The sequence below is a fragment of the Ixodes scapularis genome, unplaced genomic scaffold, assembly GCF_016920785.2.
Source record: "Ixodes scapularis isolate PalLabHiFi unplaced genomic scaffold, ASM1692078v2 PGA_scaffold1__304_contigs__length_218370807, whole genome shotgun sequence".
NCBI lineage: Eukaryota > Metazoa > Arthropoda > Arachnida > Ixodida > Ixodidae > Ixodes > Ixodes scapularis.
Window position 1 is genome coordinate 129,595,712 of NW_024609846.1, and position 25,197 is coordinate 129,620,908.

Here is a 25,197-nt window from a genome sequence, read left to right on the forward strand (position 1 = left end):
CAAAAATCCTCGGAATTTTTAACAACTTTTATGGCTATCACCAGCAAGCTGAGCAAGCCCGTTTCGATCGTTCTGCCTGGTACGTACATCTATTTATTGATACTTTCTTCAAAAATCACCATCATCATTTCGCATGTGGTTTGAAGGGAAACCGGCAGTACGTTGTTTGAATGTGTTGCTCGTGAGCGTGTTACCTACATTTTGTTGCAAGAGTCCCTTCGTGAAGCTGTCACGATGTTTACTCCTCGCCGAGGGGGTTCGAGAAGCAGTCCGTTCGTGACGACGACGCCAGCTCTGTTGTCCAGAAGTCGCCTCAGCGCCACGCCGTCAACACCTTTTGGACGCTCGCCGCGAACGCCCGGGTAAGTTTGATTTCGTCCGCGGTTAGTGTCGTTTGTAGTACCAAAGCCTCCAGGTAGCACAAACATTTCGCGCTTTCAGTGGATGTATTAATGGCCACTGATCGTTAACGTAATTCCGGAGGCTTCTTACGTTTCTCTGTATCTGCATCCGACAACATGTCGCAAAGAGGGGATTTAAATGCCCGATAGGCTTAGGGAAATGAACGCTGTTGTTTCGACGGTCGTTTTTTACAGGTTTCTTTCGCAGAGCCAGCATTTGGACAGCTCGCTTCACAGGTCCGAAATCTTGGAGGAGACGGCCGACCATGTTGTCGAAATCTTCGGCGCTGATCTGCCGGTTCTCGTGGGCGAAGCCATCGTCAAGGCCGAGCGTGAGTAACGATGCAGAGTTGTAGACGACTGAAACGAATGCAAGACCACCACTCGTCAGGCTCGTCGGAGCCACACCTCAGCGCTCACACACACACTGTCGGTTTAAGTCGCTTGACAGTTAAGCGCGATCTCGTGAGTAGAATTACTATTGGCGACTCCAGCAAAATCGACGCCGCGTAGCGGGAACGCCGAGAAACTCGAGAGGAGGTCGTTTCGACTCTGTCGTCTGCTATCGCTGCTTGGTTCTCGTAGGCAGCATGGAAACAAACATAATTTCCAGTAATTATTTTTATGCTTCCGCCGTGTCATTCCTATGCACTGACTAAAAGAAGGTTTCTACCATTAAAAAATCGCTTTGCTTTCATATTTAACACCCATTTTATGCTGCAGTGTAAGAAATTTATGGTGGTCCGTGTGCTGAATGACGAAAACGACCTCCTTTAGTTTGCCATTTTACCTGACCAGCGCGCCCCCTATAGTTCGCTGTAGTCACGAATATTCCCGAGAGTGACGACTCTCCCAAGAACTTGAAACGCAGCAGTCGTGTCCGTCCTGGCCCTGGGGAGCACCATTCTCTCCCACCCAAGTAATTCCAACAATCATTCCGAGGTTAGCCACTGCGTGACGCAGTACCATAAAATCCCGAGAGATGCCCCACCCCCGAAAGATAGCCCACGCCTATTTTTGGCTTGATTTGCTATATTTTTTTAAGTACCAAAAGGTAGCCCACCGCTAGTAATCGTAGTGTTGGGATCAATGATGGCCTCGACTTAAATGCAGCTAGTTATCTATGGCGGGATATTAGCGAACATTGCTTGCTGCGAAGTACAGTCATCTTTGCTTCGTTGCCCCTCGTCACCAGAACAAGCTTGGAAGGGACACATGACATAAAAATTGAATTTTTTAAATTTTTCTTGATTATACACCGAAAGTTAGCCCACTCCATATCTTCACCCGATTTGATCTCGATTTTAGGTGGGCTATCTCTCAGGATTTTACCGTATCTGTCACAGAACTTGTAGTCGAAATTAAAATAATCTGGATCGACAAAGTGACGTCCAGCTCTACCAACCTCCCCCATGCATGAAATCGCGGCAGTCCATTCCAGCCTTGCTCTCAGCGGCTCATCGTGACAACTGCGCCATGTGTGGTATTTTTGCCGCTCCAGCCGGCACTACGACGAGCCAGTTCATTTTGATGCCGACTGTACATAGGGTGTTACGGTGTACTTTCCAGTGCCTCTGTATCGGATATCTTTCACACAGTTACAATCCTGGCTCCAAGGCAAAGTGCCGGCCCACGGATGCCCATCTTCGCTGAAGTGCCTGCAAGCTGGCAGAGGCTAATTGCGGAGGTGGTGCCGTGTAACCAGAAGCATGCGAGCATTAGTGGGCCTGCTACGAAAGTCACCCTTGAGCTGGTTACAATGTCAAAACATTGTTACATTTTACCAGACATCATCTCGGAATTTTCGATAGAACACAAGTGCCGAAGAACGCGACTCCCATGAAACGAGTTGCTGATTAGCAGAGTTTTAGTCGATAGCCAGACCGTGCTCAACCACCAGTCCGACCACGTCCCCCCATCCTTATGTGGAGGGGGGTATGTCTGATCACGTGACTTAATAATTAAAATGATAGCCGATAGGATTGCGTCCCTCCACATAAGGCGTTGCACTTGTAGGCTGCATTAAGGTTGCGAAGCACCGTAAACGTCTGCAAGTGACCGCATTCTTTAAATTTGGAGACCACTCACGCTTTAATTTGGCCAATAGAAGGTGATATTAACAACACAATAGTAGAGTAATAAGCCCATTGTAGAGACACATTGGTGGCATCAGAGGCTGCTTACAATGTTCTTGCTGCGTTGTCCAGTAGCAAAACTGGTCCTTCCGAAATATATGCATTTGCCGTTTGAACATTTGGAAAGTGAGGCACGTGCTATATTTCTCACGTTGTCGGTGTAACCAAGCCTCCAGGACGCACTCGTTGCCCGACTCCAAGCACTATGCTCGCACTTAAGGCTGAGCATCTACTCGGTTCTTAAAACTGTATACGGTAGCACTTTATTATTATCCCTGCCGCTTTTTTTCAGCGGGAACTGACATTAATGCCCGGATATCGAGTTCTGGCTGGGCATGGCTCGTCTGTGGCCGGAAGCTTTTTGTGTGGCAGTACGAGCAGGATGCGCGCAACAGGAGGGTGAGTGGTTCGTTCATTGCAATTCTATCGGGTTGAGGGGGCCAGTATATTCCACGGTCCACCGGACCATTGTTTTCATTTAATCGGGACATTTCCGAGTACAGAATTACATTCTTACCAAGGCTGACTCAGCTCTTTTGTTATCTGAAGTGTGCTTTTGGAGGGACTGGGCAGAGTTGGCCGCCTGCCAAACACCTGTGCCCTTCACGAACTGCGCATATTTGCACGCGTCGTGCGTCGACACGTTAGGCTCGTTCGATTTACGTGCACCTCTTGCACCTGTGCAGAAAAGTGTAGGGTAGTGTACTTCCGGTCGTATCTAAAAACACATACCGAAACTACACTGTCCTACACTTGTCTGCATTGGTGCAGAAGGTGCAGGTAATTTGAATAAACTATTATGAGTTGTCTCACATAGGACTCTCTATCTTTAGTCTCAGTCTGTGTGTCTGTGCATCCTCCGTGTGGTCCCAAGAAAAAGGGCATGCGGTGATTCTGCATTTGATGGTTTGATCAACGTATTAAAATACAGCCGCCAATTTTTTTTAGAAGATATGGTTTTATGTTTTTTTTTAAGGGGAACATTTTGCACCGAGGACTGGCCTCATCCCTTTTGATCGCCACTTGGTTTGAAAAGACTGTTGGATTGTTCCTCTTTTCTGAATGCTTCAGTTCTCAGGGCCTTCCGGGGCAAAAGCAACACTGCAGTGATCTTGAACTGTCTCTTTGTGCACTTGAGAAAGTGTCACTCTCGTGGCTGCCACCTCGGGTGTCACTTTGCCACGGGGCTTTCGAGCTGCGGGGAAAGTGCTAAGATATCATTGCAAGAGATTTTGATAATGTTAGAAAACTTTTCTATACCGCTAATCTGCTCAAAGGTACACCAATGTTCAAATGTTTGAATTATATCTCTGACTGTTATCTAACCTAAAAAAAAGAAAAAAAAAAGTGAAGAATTTATAAAAAAAAAATGAATGCAGTCATTAACGGATATTGCACATTGTAGGAGGTTGGATATAATGAAGCACAGTATGTGACACACAGTTACCACATGTGCAACATCAGTGCTTTTTTACATTTTACTCGTATGATATAGTGACCAGCACCATAATTTAGGACGGAAGTCGGCCCGCGACTCGCTGTGACGCGGCCCCCAAGCATCAGGCGGCTGCAAACTTTCGTTCCCATGTCTCAAGCGCCATATGCGTCGTAAATAATGGTCTCTTGTCGTAATTTATATTGCTTAAAAAACATAGCTCTGCATTTATAACGTGTTTACATATTTTTCTCTATTCAGTTTCCTTCGGGCTCAGTATCTTTTTGCCTTAATTTTTGCTTTTGAGCTTCTTCTCATGTTAATCACCTGTACGACAATAACTATGCTGCAAGTGTGAGCTCTTTAGGGCGCACCTCGGCTCCACAAACTCTTGCTTAGTAGGAGCAACTTCAAGCGATAGAGCTATGAACTTCAGTTTCTAGAAGTAAAATAACGCAATTAAAACGCAAGAATTGCCTGAAAATGCTGTTATAAAAATTATCAGGCAAGCATAAACCATGGTATTAAGTTTTTCTTTAAAGAAATGTTGAAATTGATCAATTCTGAGAAAGTTGAGCGACACGGCAACGAGAGTGTGCTTGCTCTTTTGTTCCATTAACAAATGCAAGCAAGTTAGCAGTCTGGTGAACTTTTACATTTTGTCATCACATCAGGAATGGGCTTAAAGTAATCGCATTAGGAAATCAAAGCTATGAACGCAAGTTTACAAAAAGCAGAGAGCACGAGGTCCTTTTTTTTTTTTAGAAAATCTCAAATGTGTTACTGAGAGGCTTTGCAAAGTGAAAACCACCACAGTTAGTTTTTTTTTTTTGTGTTAAAATATAATCCCCCCCCCTTTCCTCTCTCTTTCTGCATTGGCCCTCAACCTTTTCGTAGTTGGCTATCTGGCCCACACACCCAGGGGTGGAACGGCTGCGCCATTTGCGCCATTTTGCGCCAGACGCATTTGTCTGCGCCATCCTGCGCCATTTTGCGGAAACTGCGCCACAGCCAATACATCGCGCCATTGTGCTCCAAATCGCTGAACGTGCGCCCAATTTTTTTTTTTTTCATTTTGTCTTGGTTTCGGTTTTTATCGACTCGATTGGCAACAATGAGCGCGTTTAGCTTGGTCGGCCTTGCAATCCTTTGTTCTGTTTATTCTTCCTTTGTATCCCAATTCCCGAGTCGGAAGCGCGCGAAAAAACTCGGGGTTCCAATTCCAAGTGCTACACCACCTGCGACTGGATTGTTGTTCTTCAACCATAAGCGGCTAAGCAAGTCGGTCGAGAAGAGGTAAAGCCGTTAAGCGTCAGATTACCTGACGCTCTGCGGCCCGGGTTCCGGAAGTCAGCCAGTTGAAAACACATTAGCAAACGATTCCTTTTAGTACTTCTTCGTTAGAAGTTGGAACCGCATTCCTGCAAGATAAATCGTGATTTAATAGAACTGAAACGCAGTCCGATCCGAAACCTTGCCGGCCAGCAGCTCTCACGCGAGCGATAGATCTTGCTTGATAAACCTTGCTCCTGCTTATCGCTAAGAACACGATAACTCCGTTAATCGTAGTCTGCTGCTTCAATATTGAGTTATACAATAGTATAAACTCGGAATTTGTTGCCCTGTTCCTCCGCGCAACTGCACGTCCGTTTCTCACGCACGTCACGTGGTTCGCACATATAATTACCATCTCGAACAGGTGTGAGTTGTGCCATAAGCAGTGCTGGTTTGCATTTTGAGCAGTTGAAAGCCACTCAGAAAATATCAAGGACACTATCTGCAGAAACATATGGTACTTGCTTTTTGGTTCTCATTAAGGCTCACAAAGTTTCAAGTTTTCGCATCTGTTACACTGTTATCCCACCTACATAGGTCCCTAACCACCATCTGTGTTGTTCTTTTGTGCTGCTAAGCACAACTGAAATTGCTCCCGTGCTTGTCTAAAACACAAGCTGAAGTGCAATGAAAACTGATCTGAGCTGCTCCTAGCCTGCTCCAGAACATCGTTTTAGCTACTCCCAAGCTGCTTTAAAACAGCTGTTTCAGCTGCTCCCGTGGCTGCTCCCAAGTACATTTCATGAGTTCCACCCCTGCACACCCGAATGAGTTTGAGACCCCTGATTTATGGCCTAAGTCGGTTCGACAACACCCCTCCCCCCAATAGTGGAACATTCTGTTCCCCTATTAGTTTTGGTGAGCAACTTTCAGTTACACGACAAAAATGTATACAGCAAACAGCTGCTTGTTCGTGCTAACCAACGTTACTCGATCAACTTAGTTGGCAAACTCCCACGGAGAGCGTGATCCCTTCTTGTATCCCTCAGCCGGCCTCGCGCTGTTTGAAGCACCAACCTTCTTGTTCGCTGCAGTGCGTCTTGCAACAGCAGTTCAAAACACGGCTGCAGCGGGAAAGAAGAATGACGCTTCAAACTGCATTTTCGAATCTACGGGTTATCAGCAGCAACTGGTGTGTGTCAGCTCATGTCTTAGAAGAGATCACGCTCTCCATGGGAGTTTGACAACTGAGTTGATCGAGTAACTTTGGTGCTAACTGGGTCACACTGTGCACTTGTCCAAATTTTATGAAACAAGGGTCAGAATTTGCAGTCCTGAAAGAATCTGTTCAGCAGTCGATTGGTACCGCTGTTCATTGAGCGCTGTTCATTGAGCAACAAACGATTGGTACCGCTGTTCATTCAGCGTTGCCGTAGCGAATTGTTTAAAGGCTGCTCCACTACTTTTGCACCCGCCATTTGCAACTGTGGAGCTTATCTAAGCTTATCACCTGAGCAAAAAATGCTGAGTCACTGGGCTGTGGATGCATGAGCGGCATTGATATTCAGCATAAAAAAGGTACTGTACGTGCTCGGAATGCGTTTCACAGCCCAGTAGACAAATATGGTTGCTCACAGAAGGTGATTGCCAGAACGATCTATAAACAGGCATCCTGCTCTAGGTTATTGGCCCTGCTTTTTTCCTGTGGAGACAAGAGCCCATAGAAATAGTACCCGTATTAATCTCCTTTTAAACAGCTGTTTTTGGGAAAATTTGGTATGTAAATCACACCTTTGTATAATTTGCCCCTAAATATTTGTACGGCCGGTACGGCGAAGCTGCATTGAGATCCTACATATGTGCATTATGATTGCAGGAGAGAGCAAGTTTCAATATTCTCATCGACGAATCGAAAGAGAAAAATAACCCCCTGTTCCAAACTACTGCAGTTAAGGTCCATACTTCTAGGGAAAAAAAAAAGGCACGCAAGTCTTATAAGATGCACAGACGGAAATTTCGGAAAAAAACTGTGACTTAAAGGCTAAAAAGATATGGTGTAGGCCCTTGCCACGGGTGGAACATTTTCGCGACGACGTTTCTCCATGTTCTTGGGTGCACTCGCAGTGTCGGATGCTGATGCTCCCACCGAGCGACCTCGCACACCGGGCGGACTTGGCATGCATTCTCCTACGAGACGGGCTCGCCCCCGCCGCCCTGGCAGTGTCTCCTGCGGGGATCTTGCGCTATTGGCCCAACATTGCCCACGAGGGCTCCTCGACGGATGCCCTGGCCGACTTGCAGGGAGAAGAGTGCTGCTCCCTCACGGACCTTCAGGTATCGTCCCTCAACCCTCCACCGACGTCTCGGTGATCACCCTCAGTGGTTACCGTAACTCATTTAGACGTTTCAGTGACTTCCTCGTACAGTTCCCATCTGTAACGTCGCGACTGGAATAATTAATTACTAGCTACAATCTTGACGGTGTGCGTAAAGCGCACGGTGGAATCTCGTAGTCCCTGCCGTCATAGTTGACCGTCCAACATCCTTCGTATTTCCGTCGGCAAAAGTAGAATTCGTCTTACTCCAGACTTTGTGGCGAGTGTTTTGCCAGCCGTGGGAGGCCAATTGGGGTGACGCTTTTGTTCGGGCACATCGCCAGTAGTCGCCGACAGAACGAGAACGGCAGGGAGGAGCTTCACCTTCGACACTCTTCGACATCTTGCGAGCCTCGAACGTGCACATTCTGTTTAGCGACTCTGCGAATATTTCCACACCCCTACGAGTGCCCTTCGCATTCTCCTTGGGTTTCGGCACCGGTCCTATTGGCGAGGAGACCAAACTATAGGTAGGACTTTGTCCAGCTCTTTTTCTAGGGATCTCGACTTTTACCTGACGCGAGGCCATCGGACTGCATTCTTTATGTTGTCCTTTTCTATTGAGTATGGGTCACGGGTTGTGCACAAGGGGTAGTGTCGAGCCCCGGTTGAACGCTGATATGTTGAGTGGGCCAAACGTGAAATACGAACATTAATTTATGTCGTTGTTGTCCCTACGGGTTTACTTCCCAACTTTGCTACTAGGGGCACGACGGTTTGATTTCCTTCCCAATACTTTGTCTCTCCCTACGATGGACTACGGCCGGAGCTACAAGCTGCCGCATCCAGTCACGAGCCAGTTAAAAACCACGCGGGATGTTGCTCCGACGTGTCTAACGGAGTGGCGCACCTTCATGCGCCTCTGGGCGGTGTACCGCGGCGTGCTTTTTAAATGGCTCGTGATCGGACCTGGTGGCCCATAGCTTTGGACGTTGTCCATGATGGGGCATGACTGAATATAGTGTCTTTGGGAGACGGGTAAGGGAATTGAAGGTTCACGCATGGTCTACGCCGCAGGAGTCAGCTTGAAGTATGGTTAGTGCGTAAATCACCCGGGCGGTATACAGGTTTCAAAGGCCGATTCAGCCTTTTATTTTGTATGTTGCACATTGTAAACAACTTTGTGTTTGTCGGCTTCATATTCCACTCATTTTTGTAAGTGCCTCGGTGCTAAATTGTTTCTTGAGAACATTATAGTAGAGTTGGGGGTACTAGGGATAAGAATGTATTATTCCACGTGCAGTGCCTTTTTGCGAGAAGGAACTGCCCTGTGCAGTTTCTTGTCGCAATAAACTTTCAATGGCTCTTTTGAATTGTTATGCTATTACAAGGAATAGGTCATTTATAGTAAGTCGCTCGGTGTGTACAATGCCATCGACTTCTAAATAAAAACATTGAGGTTTTAGGATCCCTATGAGCTTGGCATACTCTCTCACACAGGCATTGGGAAGCTGAGAAAACCATATTCATTGTACAAGTTGTGATGCGAAGTTGGGCTCCTATTTCAGCGTTTTGCACAGTGGGTGGAGGTGAAGGAATTGAACGACAGTATTTTTTTTCTTGCAGCCTATCGGTTGTGTCCTTGCAACGACCACAAGTTCCCTGATGCTGGTGACTCCAACCGCGGTCGAGGGCCAGGTACGTGGAGTGTAGCAGTGCGACACATTAGGGCAGAAGGCATACTCTGGTTTCGGCACAGTTTGGCCCATTGAACCTTTGGTCATCAAATAGTCGAAGTCTGGCAACAGGCCTTAAATGTGCTGCAAAATGTTTGAGGCATGAGCATGCCTCTTTGTTTTTTTACAACCGTCTTCCAGAAATTTTGGAACCACCCTTCATTCCATTTTAAAGTAAAGAAGTAAAAAAATTTGGAATTGTGCTAAATTAGTTGTCAAGTCTCCAACTTTGTGTGAATCAGTTTGCCTCAGTGAGGACTTGCCCTTGTTGGAATTAACCTGGAAATCTTTCCGTGAAACAGACAACGCTGGTGTTCAAACCGCTGCGGGCGCCCCAGGGCATCTTGGCAGGGATTGGACGACGCGTGTCTTCCTTCATCTTCGGAGCCATGCCCTCTCAGTCGTCTGAAGTGGTGGGTGTCTCGTAATCTGCTTGCGCTGCTCCTGGCGTGGAGATTTTATTACACTTGAACGTGTCTATAGCGAGCACAGCAAATTTTTTAGGAAGAATGTTTGCTGTATAAGACCTTAAAGGGGCTACGGAATGATTTTTCAACTTTTTCCTTCTTAGCATTCCTTTTCAACTCACAAATTATGCAGTGTACCAAACAACAGCTCAGGAAGAGGGAAAGAAGGAACTCCTTTTTGCTCAGAGCCTCGTTTGTGCAACTGGACATCTCCATTCTCCCCCTAGAACATGAGCTCGTCGCTCAAAATTCAAACAAAAGTTGCTTTGCCCTCTTCGTTGACCCCAAAGCTGACAGTGCTGTGGAAGCTACATGCTCGGGCCAGCCCGAAAGGGAGGCTGCTAATTGGTCCGGCAAGTGCATAGCTCCCACTGCACTGTTCACTTAGGGGTGACGGGAATATAGTGAGGTCGGGTACCGTGTGACGTGCGTTGGGGATGAGTGACATGCTTTGGGTACCGCGGATGTATCGCAGTGAAAAGGCAGAGAGCTTTCGAAGGGAAGGAGGTACAAAATAGTCTGCCATGTTTTAAAATTTTCATACCGAAAATCTGGCTTTTGACTTTCTACTTTTCTCTTTGCTCACTAAACGATATGCTATTGCAGTCAAATCTCGTTAATTCAAACTCGAAGGGGACCGAAAATTTGTTTGAATAAAGCAAAGTTAGAATTATTGGGAGTATCCCCCTATCGAGACATATAATTCAAACGAATACCTGCATATTAGTTTGAATTATCCGCAAGTTTGAATTAACGAGATTTGACTGTGGTAAAATTCCAGTCTAAATTCATTTGTCCGAGCCCAAAATATGTTTCATGGCCCCTTTAAACGTCTGTATCAGTGTTACGAGCATACTTCACCTTTTCTTCGCTAAATTCATATCCTTACTGTAGCGTCATTTTTTTATTAGGCTCATTCAGTTTACCTGCACCAGCCTACACTGGTGCGGAAAAGTTCCTAGCAGTGTACTTCCCGTATCCGTTAGAAGATAATCTGCAATTATAAACGGAATGCGGCGTCATTTACAAATGCAGCTGGTGCAGGGAGAGGTGATAAATCAAAGAAGCCTAGTATAGAAAGATTTTGCTATAGTTTGTGGACTAGCGTGGCTTTTTAAGGGTTTTACTACCCCTCTTTAAGCATGCTACAGTTCTCGGAGGCATGCTCTACAGCGTCTTGTCTTGAGAAGCTAGCAACTGTCTCCTAAATTGCATAAGTAGTTACACATCATAGAAAGCAAAATTCTTGTCCCAAGGTGTCAGGGTAGGGCAGGTAAGGCTTTTATACTGGTGCATGAACCCTCATCGCTAAACAGTGGTGAAAGCAAACCATGCTTTATATAAACAGACTGACCCTAGAAAGAAGCGGACATATGTAGATAATTTCGAGGCAAGCTTCAAAAATGCCGTGACTGCACACATCGTGCCCAAACACGTATTACAACTGCTTCAGAAGTGTATAGACGAGAAGGGGCATGATTGGTTTGTTTTCAGCCTGTTTTTGATGCACAATTCCTCGTGTCACAACAGATTTTGAACTTCCTAGTGCGTGCAAGCTTTGGAGGCAAACATCCTTGCTGTTTTATTTCTTTCAGCGCCATCTAGTGAAAGTTCTGGCTGAGCCTTTGGAAGACGAAGAGGAGAAATACTTGTACGTCCTGATGCGCAACAGTGTTCAGAAGTGGTACCTCGAAGACGGAAGCCCAGAGAAGGTAAAACAACTCGTTGACACGTGCACCCAAAGTAATGCCCCCTCACTGTGCTAAATGTGTCATAGTTTGTTGTAAGCAGGCTACCACTTGCATTTCATTTTTTTGTCAAGCATACATTTACACTTGAATGATATTTATTTATTTATTTTTAATAGGAAACTGTGTAATTAAACTCAGAATTTTGGAGAATCGAGAATCAAAGAAAAATAAACTCAAGTAAGATGTGAATTTTCGGCAAAACAAACTCGGAAGAACACCATCCGAATTTGAAGAAAAATAAACTCAGAAAACACAGAACCTTACTTATTCGCCTTGAAATCGAACCGTGTCGCCACCGTGCGGCCGAAATTAAAAAAACATGCAAAAGCGGGGTAGTGCCGTGCGTTGTCTGCTATGGGCGCACATTTAGAAGCAGGGATTTCGATGACGCAAGCCCCTTTCTGGCTGAGCTGAGCCCTCCTCATTAAATGCTTGTTGTTTTTTGTTGTCCTTTCTTCCTACTAAATGTTGTGTTGTATCGTTTCACGTGCGTGGAAATTCAGCAAAGCGATTATTATTAAGGAGGGACATGAGCCTAAACTTCAAATTAAAAAAAAAAAGAAAATGTTCATTTACTAAATTTTTGGTTTTCGGTTTTAGAAATAAATTATACACCCTTACACTAAATTTGATAACCATACGCCGAATAGTTATGTTTATATAAAATATTTTCAACAGATTGTGAGGCAGTACTAACAAAGTAAAGGAGTTCAATGTTTCAATGCATTTTTCTGATTTCCACTTTTTGCTGCAAATTTCATATGAAGGAATCTTTCGCTCAAAGGTAAAAGTATTCTGATACTACAACCAAATGTTTCTGAACTGAAATTTACTGGCAAATCGGGCTATCTATTTTATTCTGTTTTACTAAGTTGAGTCCTTATTGAGAAAAAACTGTGTTTTTAAAATTGACATTACCGTATTTACTCGCAGAATGAACACACTTTTTTTTCTGAAAAATTGATGCAAAGTTGGGGGGGGGGGGGGGGGGCGTTAATTACGTGAAGTAAAATTTTTGCGTCCGTATTTACTCGTATAATGAACGGACCTTTTATCCTGAAAAATCAACGTAACTTCTTATCTCTTTGTGGGCGGCGCGCGACCCCGTAATTAAACTGGGCTGTGAAAAAAAAAAAAAAAAAAAAGCTCCTTTTTTTTTTTTTTTTTCTGTGTTTTTTTTTGTTTTCCGCCTTCGCAAGCTGTTTTGTTTGCTTAGGCGTTGCTTAGGCGAGGGCTCCACTGTAGGAAATCAGTATGGTGACACACATAAAATCGTTTGAGCATGTTTTATGAGCTCTAAGATATAGTGTATAAAATGTTTAGTGGTGGCCTGCTTACAACGAACTATGACACATTTAGCACAGTGGAGGGGGGGGGGGGGGGGGCATTACTTTAACGGACACATGCAAAGGAAAAAAACATTTTTCAAAACAGCTTAGATGGAAAAAGAATGTCATAAAACAATTTTACAACCAAGAAAAAAAAATTTTTAGAGCTATATTTACGGCGATATACGAATTTGTAGTTGGCGCCCGCCAGCGCCGCGGAAGAGTGGCCCTTGTTTATCACGTGACTGGCCCTTATTTATCACGTGGTGCTTGCGCTCTTTGGGAAGCTTCGTATGGCGTCTAAAATTAACTTATTCATCTTTGTTTGAAGTATAACAAAAAACTAATATTAATAGGTAACTTTTAGAGCCCAAAGGAAACTCCTGAAAAAGCGCAAGCAGACGTGATAGACCTATGCGCCGGTCGGACGACGGCGGCGGCGCCCCGAAGCAGACGAACTTGCGCGGCGGCGGCGGCGGCGGCGGCGACGGTGGCGTGGAGAAACGCGTTAAAGCGGCGTTCGCACAACGCTCAGCAGCGGCGGCAGCGCGATTTTGCGGGTAGCGGCGATGCAGCGCGGCGGCGCGCGGGCCTACCATGTGATTAGCGGCGGCACCCGCGGCGCCAACTAAAAATTCGCATAGCACCGTAAATATAGCTCTAAAATATTTTTTCTTCGTTGTAAAATCGTTTTAGGACATCCTTTTTCCATCTAAGCTGTTAAAAAAAAATGTTTTTTTCCTTTGCATGTGTCCTTTAAGAAAAACAATGAGAGCCTTTCCTTTTGTCCTGCTGCCAAACAATAGTTTTCCCAAAGTGAAATTTATGTCAAAAAATGGAACGGAGAAAAACTTGTTCAAAGTGCTCGAACCTCTACCTTTCCTTTAGCATCAGTGGACCGAAAATTATTTATAAAAAAATAACTATGCAGTGTAAAGCAATGAAACTTCCTGGGAATACTCTCTAGATGTTGGTGAATGTAAATATGACATTTTTCAAAATCAACAATCAAATCTTATTTCTGAAATTTCTTTCTTTCGGTAGTGTCCCAGCGAGTTTGGCAGACAAGAGCATGAAGATGGGACTAACTCTAGTCCCATTCTCGCCTTCTTGTCCTTACCTATTCTTTGCACTATTTATTGTGTATAATGCTTAACTAACTAGCCCATCCTAATAATTGATCAAGTTCAAGAGGCTGGCATATGCTTTTTGTGACGTTTTTCATCTTTCTGGTCTTTGTTCAAGCTTTGCTGCGAGTATGATCTGGATCGTCCCATGAAGGAGCAGTTCCACAGTGCCCTGTGGGTATGTACGATCTGCTCGGCTATGCCGACCAGCGATTTCAAAATGAGGAGGAGTGTCTCCTTTGGTCATCTTGTGTGCTTCGAACCATGCTAGTCTGTCCAGTGGGCTGAACCCTCATAATGGGAACATTGTTATGCTAGTTGGACAAAGGCCACAATGAAAACAATACTTTTTTTTTCTGAACAGTAATGGTTTTCCCCTTGTGTAGGATCGGGAGGATACGCTCCCAAGGCTCCTGAAGGCCTGGTGCATCGACATGCAGTTGACAACGTAAGGCCCCCCTTTCAGAATGACAGGCTTCTGCTGTTTCCTGGTTCAGCTCCTGTACATTGTAATTGTTCCACTCTTTTGTTGCCATAATCTAGGAACGGAGTGACGGTGCTGATGGCTGCCCTGAATCCACAGGTGTCTCAGCAATTGCATTTTGCCCTTGGTGAGATATTAATTTTACTTCCAGTTAATGAGGTTGAAAATGGGAAGGCAAAAAAATGGTGCCCTAGTAGCAGATTTTAAGCTTGGTCTCAATCATCTTGGACCTCTTTCGAAATTGCCAAACACTGAGAGGCATACTAAATCATGCAGTTAGTTACCTCGCCTGCTAAGCTTCTTGTAGTAAGAATCTAGAGTTCATAACTTACCTACCATCTAGCAGGACATGCACAAATAGTGATTTTGAAGTTTCTGCCTTTTTCTGCTGAAGGGGGCCATCCCGTGCGGTGTGTGAGCCTATGCTCCCAGCATGTTTCTCTTTGGTTGAGTAGTTTTTCAACCTGAGGTAGCGGGGGTGCAGTTCCTGCTAGCCAGCACTGTTAGTGGTGGCTCTACTTGGGTAGATTGTTCAGCGCTAGGTCTTGTGGTGAGGTTGTCTCGCTGCAAGTCTATCTGTGTGCTATAACATACAGCGAGTGTATGGTATACATTGAACAAAGAAACGTGGAAAAGAACAACACACACCCATGCACAGGTGCCTTCTGGATGAGAGGGTCCCGCTTATAGACAGTGGTCCTCCTTTTTTTTTTTTTCCACTCTGCAGCTGCCCTTTCATGTGTCGCTATCTTGCAGTCGTCTTGCCACATGCTCTTAGTGAGCACATGCCATTAAAGCCAGTCTCCTCTGGGCACTTGCAGTACTATTTGATTCTGGTGGCATGTTCAGCGGTATACCAAATATTTTCGAGGAAGGGTCCTTGAAAACGAAAGGCTGTTTCTTTGACTGCTACTACACTTCATTTTACAAACATTCTTTGACTGCTACTACACTTCATTTTACAAACATTTGCAGTGTTGACAGGGGTATGGGCGCAAGCACGGGACTTTGGAAAGTGTCTTCTATGCTTGAGTTCTTTTACGAACAAAGCATTCTGTTGAGGTAGGCTTGCGTGCCTGTGCCTTTGTCGGCACAGTGGACATTTTTGAGATGAGGTATAAGTAGCGTCCTTTTTTTTTTTTCAGGTTTTACATTTTTTTTATAAATTTGGGGTTAAAAATTGGGCACTTTGTTCCAAGTTGGTAATTGGAGAGGAATGTTTTTTAAGAAATTATTTTTGCAATTTGGGTTTTTCGTGTTCATATTCAGAAATCAATATGTATAGCAATGAAGAGCAGGGATCAGTTCGAGTAAGTTGAATATTTTTTCGCCACCAAGCCATCAAAGTTCACAGGACAGCATCCTAACATATAAGAGCTTACCCAGCCTTTTAGACTCTTTATAAGGCATTGTTGCCTACATATAATTATCTGCATATGTGACGTCTCCGTCTTCATCCTATACACTTGTCCGGTTTTTTTGCATATCCGATTTGAGAGAGCATTTTCTCAACTTCACAGTTTTTGCAACACACAACAATGTCACTGGCATCTGCTCCTCCTGCCGAAACGAAGTTGATCATCCTTTTTTTTTTGTTCTTTTTTGGTGCTAGTTGAAAAGAAAGGGAAGGAGGTCAGAGGATAATTGGCAATATACATAAAAACAACATATTGGGACGCGAAGTGTCACTGCAGTTCAACAAAGTCAACAGAATCTAGCATTGTTTCTCTGGTCTGGAGCTGGCATTTGTGTTCCTGCCAACTTTTTGTTTCATAGAAAATATTTTCGGAGCAAGGGAATGCGGAAAATGGTGGAATTAATTTTCTAAATTCGTGTAAAGATCGTGTTCAGCCAGACTCTCAAAGGTTACGTTCAATGCGTAAATATTGGAAAATGTCGGGTTTTATCAGAGAACGAAGGACCCCAGGTATGAGTAGCAGGAGGAAACTTTTTGCGAGCCATCTGCAGTAGCGTTCGAGCTTGCGTCTTGTCCCCCACCGAAGGTACCGTGGACCTGTGTGACCCGGGGTCCCCAGCCCCGGCCAGTCCTCCCGGCTTCTCGGAATTCTCGGTGCTTCGGTTCTCGGAGCAGTACACGGTGAGCTCTGAGCATGTGTGTGCCTCTTTTCAGGAGGCTGCCTGCTGCTAGGATTGAGAGAGGACTTCACGTGTCACTTTGTAGCTAATGACTTTCTGCGTACTTTCCTACGCGGCTGCTTACGGGCATTCGCACTCGTACTATCGCGTTCAATGTGAGCTGAAACAGTCCTCCGTGCTTCTTTGGAGTACTTGCCAGGTTTCGAGAGACCTGGATTCTTCGACAAGATTGAGAGATATGGAGTTTGTGCGGCCCTCAGACGCAGAAAAAGGCCGGATCGGCTGTTTTGGCTGATATTGATCGGGTATTGTACGTCTGTCAGTGCTTTCTCGATAACCCTGTTTGGTCCCGAGTTTGAAATTGATTGAAGTGGATTGATAAGCATATGTTTTTAGGGCTATGGTATCGCAGGTCCTTGTGATCTTATGGTCTATACGCTTTTTCTTCCCTTCGTAAACTTGATTTTAAAGGTGTGCTTTGTGGTGTTCGTTGCTCTTCTACTTTTTTGTCGCTTTTAGCAGTTTTATCCTTTACTATATTGATTTACCGACTAGCCCATTTACATACCCTTTTATCCTTTTTTGCGCTTGCATCTCTTGGCGCTGATGCTAAAATAAGCTTGGCTCGTATATACAGTGACCTGAAAGGTTTTGTGTTTTAGTATTCTTGTACAGCAGAGTTTCAATTTGAACTGCAAGTGGTGAGCTGCTACATATAGATTTTGAGGAAGCAAAGTTTGTCTCTGAAAACGGTGATTTTAGTCAGACTTTTTTAGTTCACTCTCCGGGTGGGAGATGATCGAGGCTATCTGATACGAAAAATGCATAGAAAAAATTATATTAATAACTGTACAATAGCTATTTGAGTATGGAGGTACATATTCTTTGAAGAGATGAATAATGAGAAAGGCAGCAAGGTACCTGCTCTTTCAGGCGCATACATTTTTCAATAAAAACAAACCATTAGGGTAGTTTCTATTGCTGTTTTCAGACTGCATAATAGTATTATTTTTTTTTTATAAATTTTTCAATTTTGTATGTATTTTTTTTAAAGTTCTATTGAGAGCTTTATTCTACTAATGGTACTTTTAGGGTTGTGCATACAAATCTTGTAGTGCAGTTTCACTCTACAAAAGAGTGTTGCAGTCCTGTTTAAAACCTTTCATGGCGACATGAAAAAGTTGCGTGAATTTGGCTCTTTCTACAACAGGAGAAAGACGAAGAGGCACTCTTGGGCTACAAGTTTGTGCTGCCATCAGTTAACCGGAAAGCCAGTTATGTCTACAATGACACTAAGGTTTTCTGCATTTCCCGTAAGTTATTACGCTTGCTTTTAGATTTTAATGTAAACGTCTTTACGATTCTCAGATAAATCGAATGTACCTGACTTCTCGCTGGTTTTTCTCTGTACGAAGCAGGTAGCGGCCTGGAAGAACTTGATGTGTTCAAGAGGGACAGGATCCTTGGGGCAGGTAAGGCAACTAAATTTCCTTAGGTTTCCTTTAAGCTTTTTTAGCAATCTTGTTTAAAAAAAATTTTGTGTAAGATTGAGAACTTTCTTAGTGTGTTGGATCTCAAGTCTTTAGGGGCACCTGTACAGCTACAAGGCACATAGTTAGGGAACACCTGGACAGGAACTTCTTTAGGAAAATGAATGCCAAGCAGAGCCCAACTGTTCCTTTTCTCCCTGCAAAAGTTTTGGAAATATAATTTTTAAAGCACATTGCATTAGATGAGTGCATCCACTTATGTGGTGTTTTCATAGGAACTGCTGTTCATGTTATTAAACAAGGATTTCTAGTGAAACCATCGGAGTTTGAGTATGGTACACCGTGCTGGGTATGCTTCCATCGTTCTTGGGACTAGGCTGTGTACTTTCCAGTTTTAACCGAAAAACACAGATGAATGCCCGCCAGTAACGAAATTACAAAATCGGTTAAAACCGGAAAACTTGGCTAGCTGAATATTTTCACCCTGATTAACACCGAGCAACAGCTCGCGAGCGTCTGGGGTGTCTGGAAGGGGTCGGTGAGCGAAATGTTCTCTGAAATTCTTCCAGGGTCCTACAAAGGGATGCCACTGTTCTTTTCGGAGTTCAACGGCTTTGTTCGTGTGCGCTCCATCCATGCCCCTGCCCAGGACGTCAGGTGAGTGGCACCTTTGATTTTTTTTCCTTTAATCTTTCGCAGTTAGTTGTTATCCTGTTGTGTTCTTATCGTTTCATCCGGGTTGTCCTAAAATTTCCGCTTGTCCATTTCAGTCACTCTGTTCTGGCCTCCCTTCAAGAGCCAGAGGACGCCGATTTGGAGGTGAGCGAGCATTTTCAGCGTGGCAGCCTGTAGAGCCTAGACCATGCTTTTAAATTTAATGGCATGTCATTAAAGGTCACATCTCCCAAAATGGTCGTCACATTGAAACGGACGAGTAGGAGAACGAGGTACATGCGCCGTCCTCCTCCCCTTGTCGCCCGCGTTTGTGGGTCACGGGATGAGACACTAGCCGGACGTTGCCACAGTCTTCACAATGTCTCGCAGAAGGAAGGAGCGGACTGAAGAGGAGATTGTTGCACAGAAGCAGCGAAATACCGAGCATGACCGTGGTTGATGTGCAAAAGCGACGCCAGAATACATCTTAGAGAAGCAGTGCTGTCACGTTTCAACGTAATCTGCAGCAAAGCACTGCAGAAATACAGCCCAATTTTTTTTTATAGTTGATTTATTTATTTACTACTTTTCGATTGCAGTGCTAGGAGGGAGAAAAGAAACTGATTCCATGGCACATACTATTGCGGACAAAATGAGCCTAAACAGTCTTCCGTGCTTCGGCGTACCTGCCAGCTTTTGGTGGTGCCGAGGCCCAAACTAGGAATGAAATGCAAAGTTGAAGTCCCATACTTCGGACTTGTGATTATTATGCAACTAATTCAAAGGTGCAAGCGAGCTGGAGAAGAACGACAATAATAATCCCTGGAGAAGGGGAACAAAGGGGACAAAGGGCAAACAAATCTCCAAACACAACTAGGTGACTCGTGCGCGACCGAAAAAATCCGCCTTGTCCTGGTATCTATCGAATCAGGGACGCTCCATTTTCAGTGGAGCGCTCTAACATCGGAGATAACCAGGAGTTAGACGTTGGTTGAGCAAACGGGTTTTATCAACTGCCACCAGTCTAACGCCAACAAGGATGAATGGCCTACATTTTAAGCTCATGATTATAATGCAATTAAGAGGGCACACCCCCTAGGAAGGTCAACTTTTGAACCCTTGACTTGAAATTAATGAAATTTACAGGGTAGGCTGGTGGTCATGCTAGAGGGTGCACAACAAAATTTCAGGTCTGTAGGTTAAATAGGAAAAAAATTGGAGCAGCTTCTATCGGCAACATGTCTACACTGTTCTGTTAGTCTATCGTCGGAAAAGAATCTCAATATTCAAGATTTTTATTTGTTAGATATGTAGCAGAATGCCTAGGAGGTGCGGCTATGAAAAGTATTTTGTCAAAAGTAATTTATTTCTGTAAATTTTCTCTTCTACAAAATTGGTCAACTTTTTGGTCTTCTGTGTCTTCGACAAAATGCCAACATTTTTTATAAAAAAAAAACATCCATAAAGTGACAAAAAAATTCTTTAGTTGCATTCCTTATTAAATCTCTGTCAAGAAAAGTGTAGAACGAGCCTTGCCTGTATTGCCATTATCAAATGATAGATTGACTAAAATGGAATTTACACTAAAAAGTGGAACGGAGAAAAATGTGTTCAAAGTGCTCCAAACCCTACCTCTTCTGTAGCTTCGATGGACAGAAAATAATTTATAAAAAATTAACTATGCAGTGTAAACTAATTAAACTTTCTGGGAATACTCTCCAGTTGTGGGTGGATCTACATATGTCATTTTTTAAAATCGACTTTTTTTGCAGAAATTTTTTATTTCTGGGTAGTGTATGCAAAGGTGCAAGCAAGCTGGACAAGTATGACAAGCTCAGTTGGTAGTGCGCTCCACTGGAAATGGAGAGGTCCCTAGTTCGATACCAGGATAAGGTGGATATTTTCGATCGCGCACCAGTCATCTAGCTCTGTGTGGAGAATTGTGTTTGTCCTTTGTTGGCTTTGTTCCCCTTCTCCAGGGATTATTATTGTCATTCTTGTACAGCTCGCTTGCACCTTTGCATTAATTGCATTATAATCATAAGCCTAAAGTGCAGGCCGTTCACTCTTGTTGGTGTTAGACTGGTGGCAGCTGATAAAACCCATTTGCTCTACTGACATCTAACTCCTGGTTAGCTTAGTTGGTAGAGCGCTGCACTAGAAATGGTGAGGTTTCTGGGTCGATACCAGGACCAAGCGGATTTTTTCTGTAGCGCACCAGTCATTTAGCTGTGTTTGGAGATTTGTGTTTGTCCTTTGTCCCCGTTGTTCCCCTTCTCCAGGTTTAATTATTGTCATTCTTCGAACTGTTTGCCAAATTGAGAAATAATGACGCTTGCGGTAACCATGGACGCAAAAAGAAAAGGCCGGGATGGTTGTTCAAACTTATGTTGTCCACGGGGGGCACACACAGTTAAAGGGGAGCAACGATTTTAAGATTAAAAGAATTTGCATCTCGTCATTTTTACCTTGTTTATCGTGTTCCGGAGAATAGAGGAAACATTTCCTCCATTAAAAATTGTTTAGATTCTGCTGCATAATCGAATCGCAAAGCGAAAGTCAAGCTTTTTCCCCCACCTGCAGCCGCGAGTGGCAGCGGAAAGAACTACGGCGAGAAGCTTACGTGACCTCGCTCGGCTCTAAGCTGCAGCATAACGCCCGCTGATGTCAGCAGAAAGGATAGGAAGCGTCCTCCGAGAGAGCGCACGGGAACCTACACGCCACCCTGAATTATGTCACTAGGAGTGCGACCAGGTATGACCCTGAAGACTGGGAGTGAGTTGAGAAGCGCCAGAAATGTCAATATTTATCTTTTTTTTTACACAACAACTTGGACACGCAGGTGAAATCGGTTTTCTGTTCTTGCAGAAGTTTCAGAGGGGAATTTCCTCAAATTTTTGACCGAAGTCCGAAATCGTTGCACCGCCCTTTAGATGAAGTGCCAGAGTGAATTTTAATGTGGAACAAAACTAAAGCACGGTAGACCTGGGGCATACGTATTAGAACTGAACGTACAGCACTTACATAAAGGCCCGTTCACACACTTGCGACTTCTTAAAATCGAGTGGCTTGGAACCTATTAAAATCTCTTACGACAGGTGGACACACTGGCACCACCTATCGAGTAGCAGTGGAAAACTGGGCGGTGCCGTATATTTTCAACTTCTTTCGGGCATTTTTTCTTTTTTTCTTGGCCTTACAAACTTATATCAATGTTATGAACAAACATTTCTCATAAGTAGTATGCACATTTGACCTCGGAAATGCTGCTAAACCTTCGCTGTAGTGAAATGCAGTTCCAGGGTCATCAAATAGATGGTGCCAGCGTGTCAGTGCGTTCTCCCGTCGTAAGAGATTTTAAGAGGTTTTAAGGCGCTCGATTCTAAGGAGTCGCAAGTGTGTGAACGGGCCTTTACAGGCACAGAGGTGGATAACTCTACATTAGTGCTAGCATGTAGAAAAAGGTTGAAACACGCCAAGGCTAGGCTTGCCATTTACTCCAGTTAGCTTTGATTGTGGAAGTATGGGGAGCGCGCACTATATCGGAGCTTCGCAAACTGTTCTCAAACTTTTCAATCTCAAGAAATTTTTCACTGCCTCCACCGATTCATTGCCGAAGAAGTTCTCCAGGTCTCAACATTGATGCGGTACAGCGATTCAGGAACCAACAGAGTTTGCACACGATGATTACTGTACTGGGAGTGTTTTGGCTCTTAGTTATGCATCAATGGGTGCCTTAGATCTTTTTTAAGCTGGGAAAGCACTTTACTTCGTGGCAGGAACGATTGAGAAAATTTGGGGGCCACAGGGGTACTTTGGGCAACGCCTGTGTTTATGGGAATCCAGATTGAGAACCCGTGCACTATATGATCATTAGCGATCACTTACAGTGACTAAATGTTTGCAGTATTTGTGCCGATCGCACCACATTTATTTCTTGTTTTTGTTGAATCTCTGAGTTGACAGGCTCGCTACCCTTGTTAGTCGGGTATACCCATTCAAACGGCAACTATGCCCCATTTCATCAAAGTCCAAGCATAAAAGAGAAGCTACAAGAGCAAGCTCGAGGCTTTTGGTGTCCTCTGCGAGGCAAGAATTGTTTGGCGACACGCTCGTGCTTGTAGCTGCGACTGTGCTCGCTCGTTGGTGAAACAAACTGTAGGTATAATTTGGCTTTCGCCTTACTAGGTGATGACTTTAAAGTTATCTTCCTCAATAAATACTGTAGGAGTTGGGGAGAATGTTGGAGCTAGCAAAGTTTTGCTGTGATCTGTCGACATCAGAGACGAGACTGACCTTTGACCTTTACTTTGCAGAGCACCACCGTCGAGGAAAGCCATTATGCCAGGCTGCGATCTGCCTTCATCCTGTTTTGCAAGAGCGAGAATGTGAGTGACTTCCCTCCCACCTCTGGTGTTCGATTTATTCCCCGCGTCAAGGCGAGGAGAGCAGAGTGCAGAACGAGTTCCACAAATGTCGGCGTGTACCAAGACTACTTTTTTACGTCTGTTAGTAGTTACCTGTATATGAACATTTATATACCTTTTTGGCTCCTTTGATCGAAAGTATAACAAAACAAGCAAAGCTAATTTCTTTTTTTTTTTCTGATAGCTGTGCTCTTGAAGGACAGTTTGTGTAATGAGTCGCTAACTGGGTGCATCATTTCAGGTCGGTAATAAACATATTGAGCTAGTATTTGTGAATATGACTTCATCATTCACGTCGTGATTTCCCATAAGATCTGTAGCTAGGTGGTGGGCTAACTAGATATATATAAGGTAGAAGCCAGCTAGTTTATTGGTAGAGTCGTGTTTTCTGTGCATATATAGGATGTTCCAAGTGGACCTTCCACTGTAAAATGAGCTAGAAAAATCGGCGCCTTCGCACAGAAAGCTCGAACTTCCGCCAAATGTGCACTGAGCAGGTCGGTTTTACCGTGTGATATTGAGAAACATAGCCCCATTTTATTTTACTTCCAGCTACTGTAAACAAGGTAATTTTCGTGAGGACCTAATTTTTGCGAATTTCGCTAATCGCCTACAATTCGCGAAAAATAGGTCCTGTGGATAATTTTAGTAAAACGTGAACACATTGAAATCTATATTGAGATCCCACCGCGGTCGCGAAAATTAGAACCCTCAAATTATTTAAAATCTTAGCTTTTGCTTAAATCGCAGAATGTTGAGCCCACGAAAAATAAGTCGTTTGCGGTATAGATAGGCGCACCAAGCAGACAACAATAGTTTGTCGTCTGTTCGCTGTGCCTATAGGTAGATGGTGCCACAAGTAAATTGCGTCGGTACCTCAATCGCCTGCTAACGCGCTTAAAGGGCCACTCCGCTTCTTTTCTAGTAGTGCAAAACTATACAGTTCACTTTGTTATCATCTACAGAACCCCCATGGCAAATATTACGAGGGAATTCCGCCTAGAAGTTCATTAAAATCGCTGTCAAAGTTTGACAAGCACGAATCCGCTGGTTTTGGATGAGACGTGCGGGCCAGACAACACTGCCCGGCTGCATTTCCGCTTCCTCCAAATTCCTTCTCCGCGACGTCATCAAGCATGTACAGCTTCTTTTTTTTTTTTCAATTTTGTTTTCTTTCCCGGGGAGAGCACGGGTGGCGCCAGCGCCGTGAAAGACGTGAGTGACGCGCTCGGCCGGCCCGGCGCTCGACTATTGATACTACTGATAAGCCGATCGCCTCGTTGAGCGCGGCTTGTGTTACATCCCATACTTTTGAACACCAAGTAAAAGGAGGAGAGGGAAGCTGCTTTTGTAAGAATTTTGAGTGACAGGTTAATCTTCTATAATCTTCTGGGAGGAGAATAGCGATGCCTGTGCTAATCCAGGAGGCACAAAGGAGGATCCTGATAAGAGGGGAGCTCCTTTTTCCCCTTGTATATCACGTGGGTGTACATGCTTAGTGATGCCGAATATACAATGTTGTCCGGCTTCGCCACCGTTTCGGTTTCGTTTTGTGATCATGGCTAGAGTAAAATTACACAAAAAATATTTTATTTTTCGCGAAATAGAGAATTGGGGATTGTGTTTGAGTGCTTCAAAAAGCAAAATCGGCCACTATCTCAAAATTTTTGAAATTAAGCGGAGTTGCCCTTTAACCTTGACTTTGGTACATTTTTTGCTCTAAAGTTTCTACAGGAAGAGAACTACGCCTTGAAATTTCACACGGTAAAACTGACCTGCTCAGTGCAGATTCGGTGAAAGTTCAAGCTTTCTATGTGTAGGTGCCGATGTTTCAGGCTCATTATGCAGCAGAAGGTCCGCTTAAGAGACATTATTTCTATATCAATAAACCCCAAAATATTGCACCCCTAGCCGGTTCTCTCAAAATCGAGACAACCCCCTAATTGAAACTGTGTGAATAAAGAAGAGAAACCCAGGCTTCAGGGGAAGGAAATCTTTATCTACGGTTAAAATTTGTAATAACCGAGAGCAGAGCACCCACTGAACTGTCTGCGAGGTTGCTCTTTTCTTCAGAA

The 25,197-nt window shown here is 44.2% G+C and overlaps 1 protein-coding gene across 2 annotated transcripts in view; it reads left to right on the top strand.

The window, feature by feature from the left end:
* Window positions 1–101: 101 nt before the first annotated feature.
* LOC8043741 (nuclear pore complex protein Nup133) overlaps window positions 102–25,197 on the top strand; it is a 60,102-nt gene continuing 35,006 nt past the window's right edge. The window contains exons 1-16 of one of the 2 annotated variants that reach the window (XM_040216505.2): window positions 102–362; window positions 597–733; window positions 2,829–2,935; window positions 7,371–7,580; window positions 9,188–9,259; window positions 9,600–9,710; window positions 11,360–11,476; window positions 14,089–14,148; window positions 14,357–14,418; window positions 14,514–14,581; window positions 16,458–16,552; window positions 17,762–17,864; window positions 17,970–18,023; window positions 18,611–18,698; window positions 18,812–18,860; window positions 23,012–23,083. In XM_040216505.2, coding sequence (XP_040072439.2) covers window positions 235–362; window positions 597–733; window positions 2,829–2,935; window positions 7,371–7,580; window positions 9,188–9,259; window positions 9,600–9,710; window positions 11,360–11,476; window positions 14,089–14,148; window positions 14,357–14,418; window positions 14,514–14,581; window positions 16,458–16,552; window positions 17,762–17,864; window positions 17,970–18,023; window positions 18,611–18,698; window positions 18,812–18,860; window positions 23,012–23,083 — 1,533 coding nt within the window. In that variant the 5' untranslated portion in view covers window positions 102–234. Of the gene's footprint in view, window positions 363–596; window positions 734–2,828; window positions 2,936–7,370; window positions 7,581–9,187; window positions 9,260–9,599; window positions 9,711–11,359; window positions 11,477–14,088; window positions 14,149–14,356; window positions 14,419–14,513; window positions 14,582–16,457; window positions 16,553–17,761; window positions 17,865–17,966; window positions 18,024–18,610; window positions 18,699–18,811; window positions 18,861–23,011; window positions 23,084–25,197 lie in introns of both variants that reach the window. The other variant, XM_040216504.2, reaches the window with a different exon arrangement.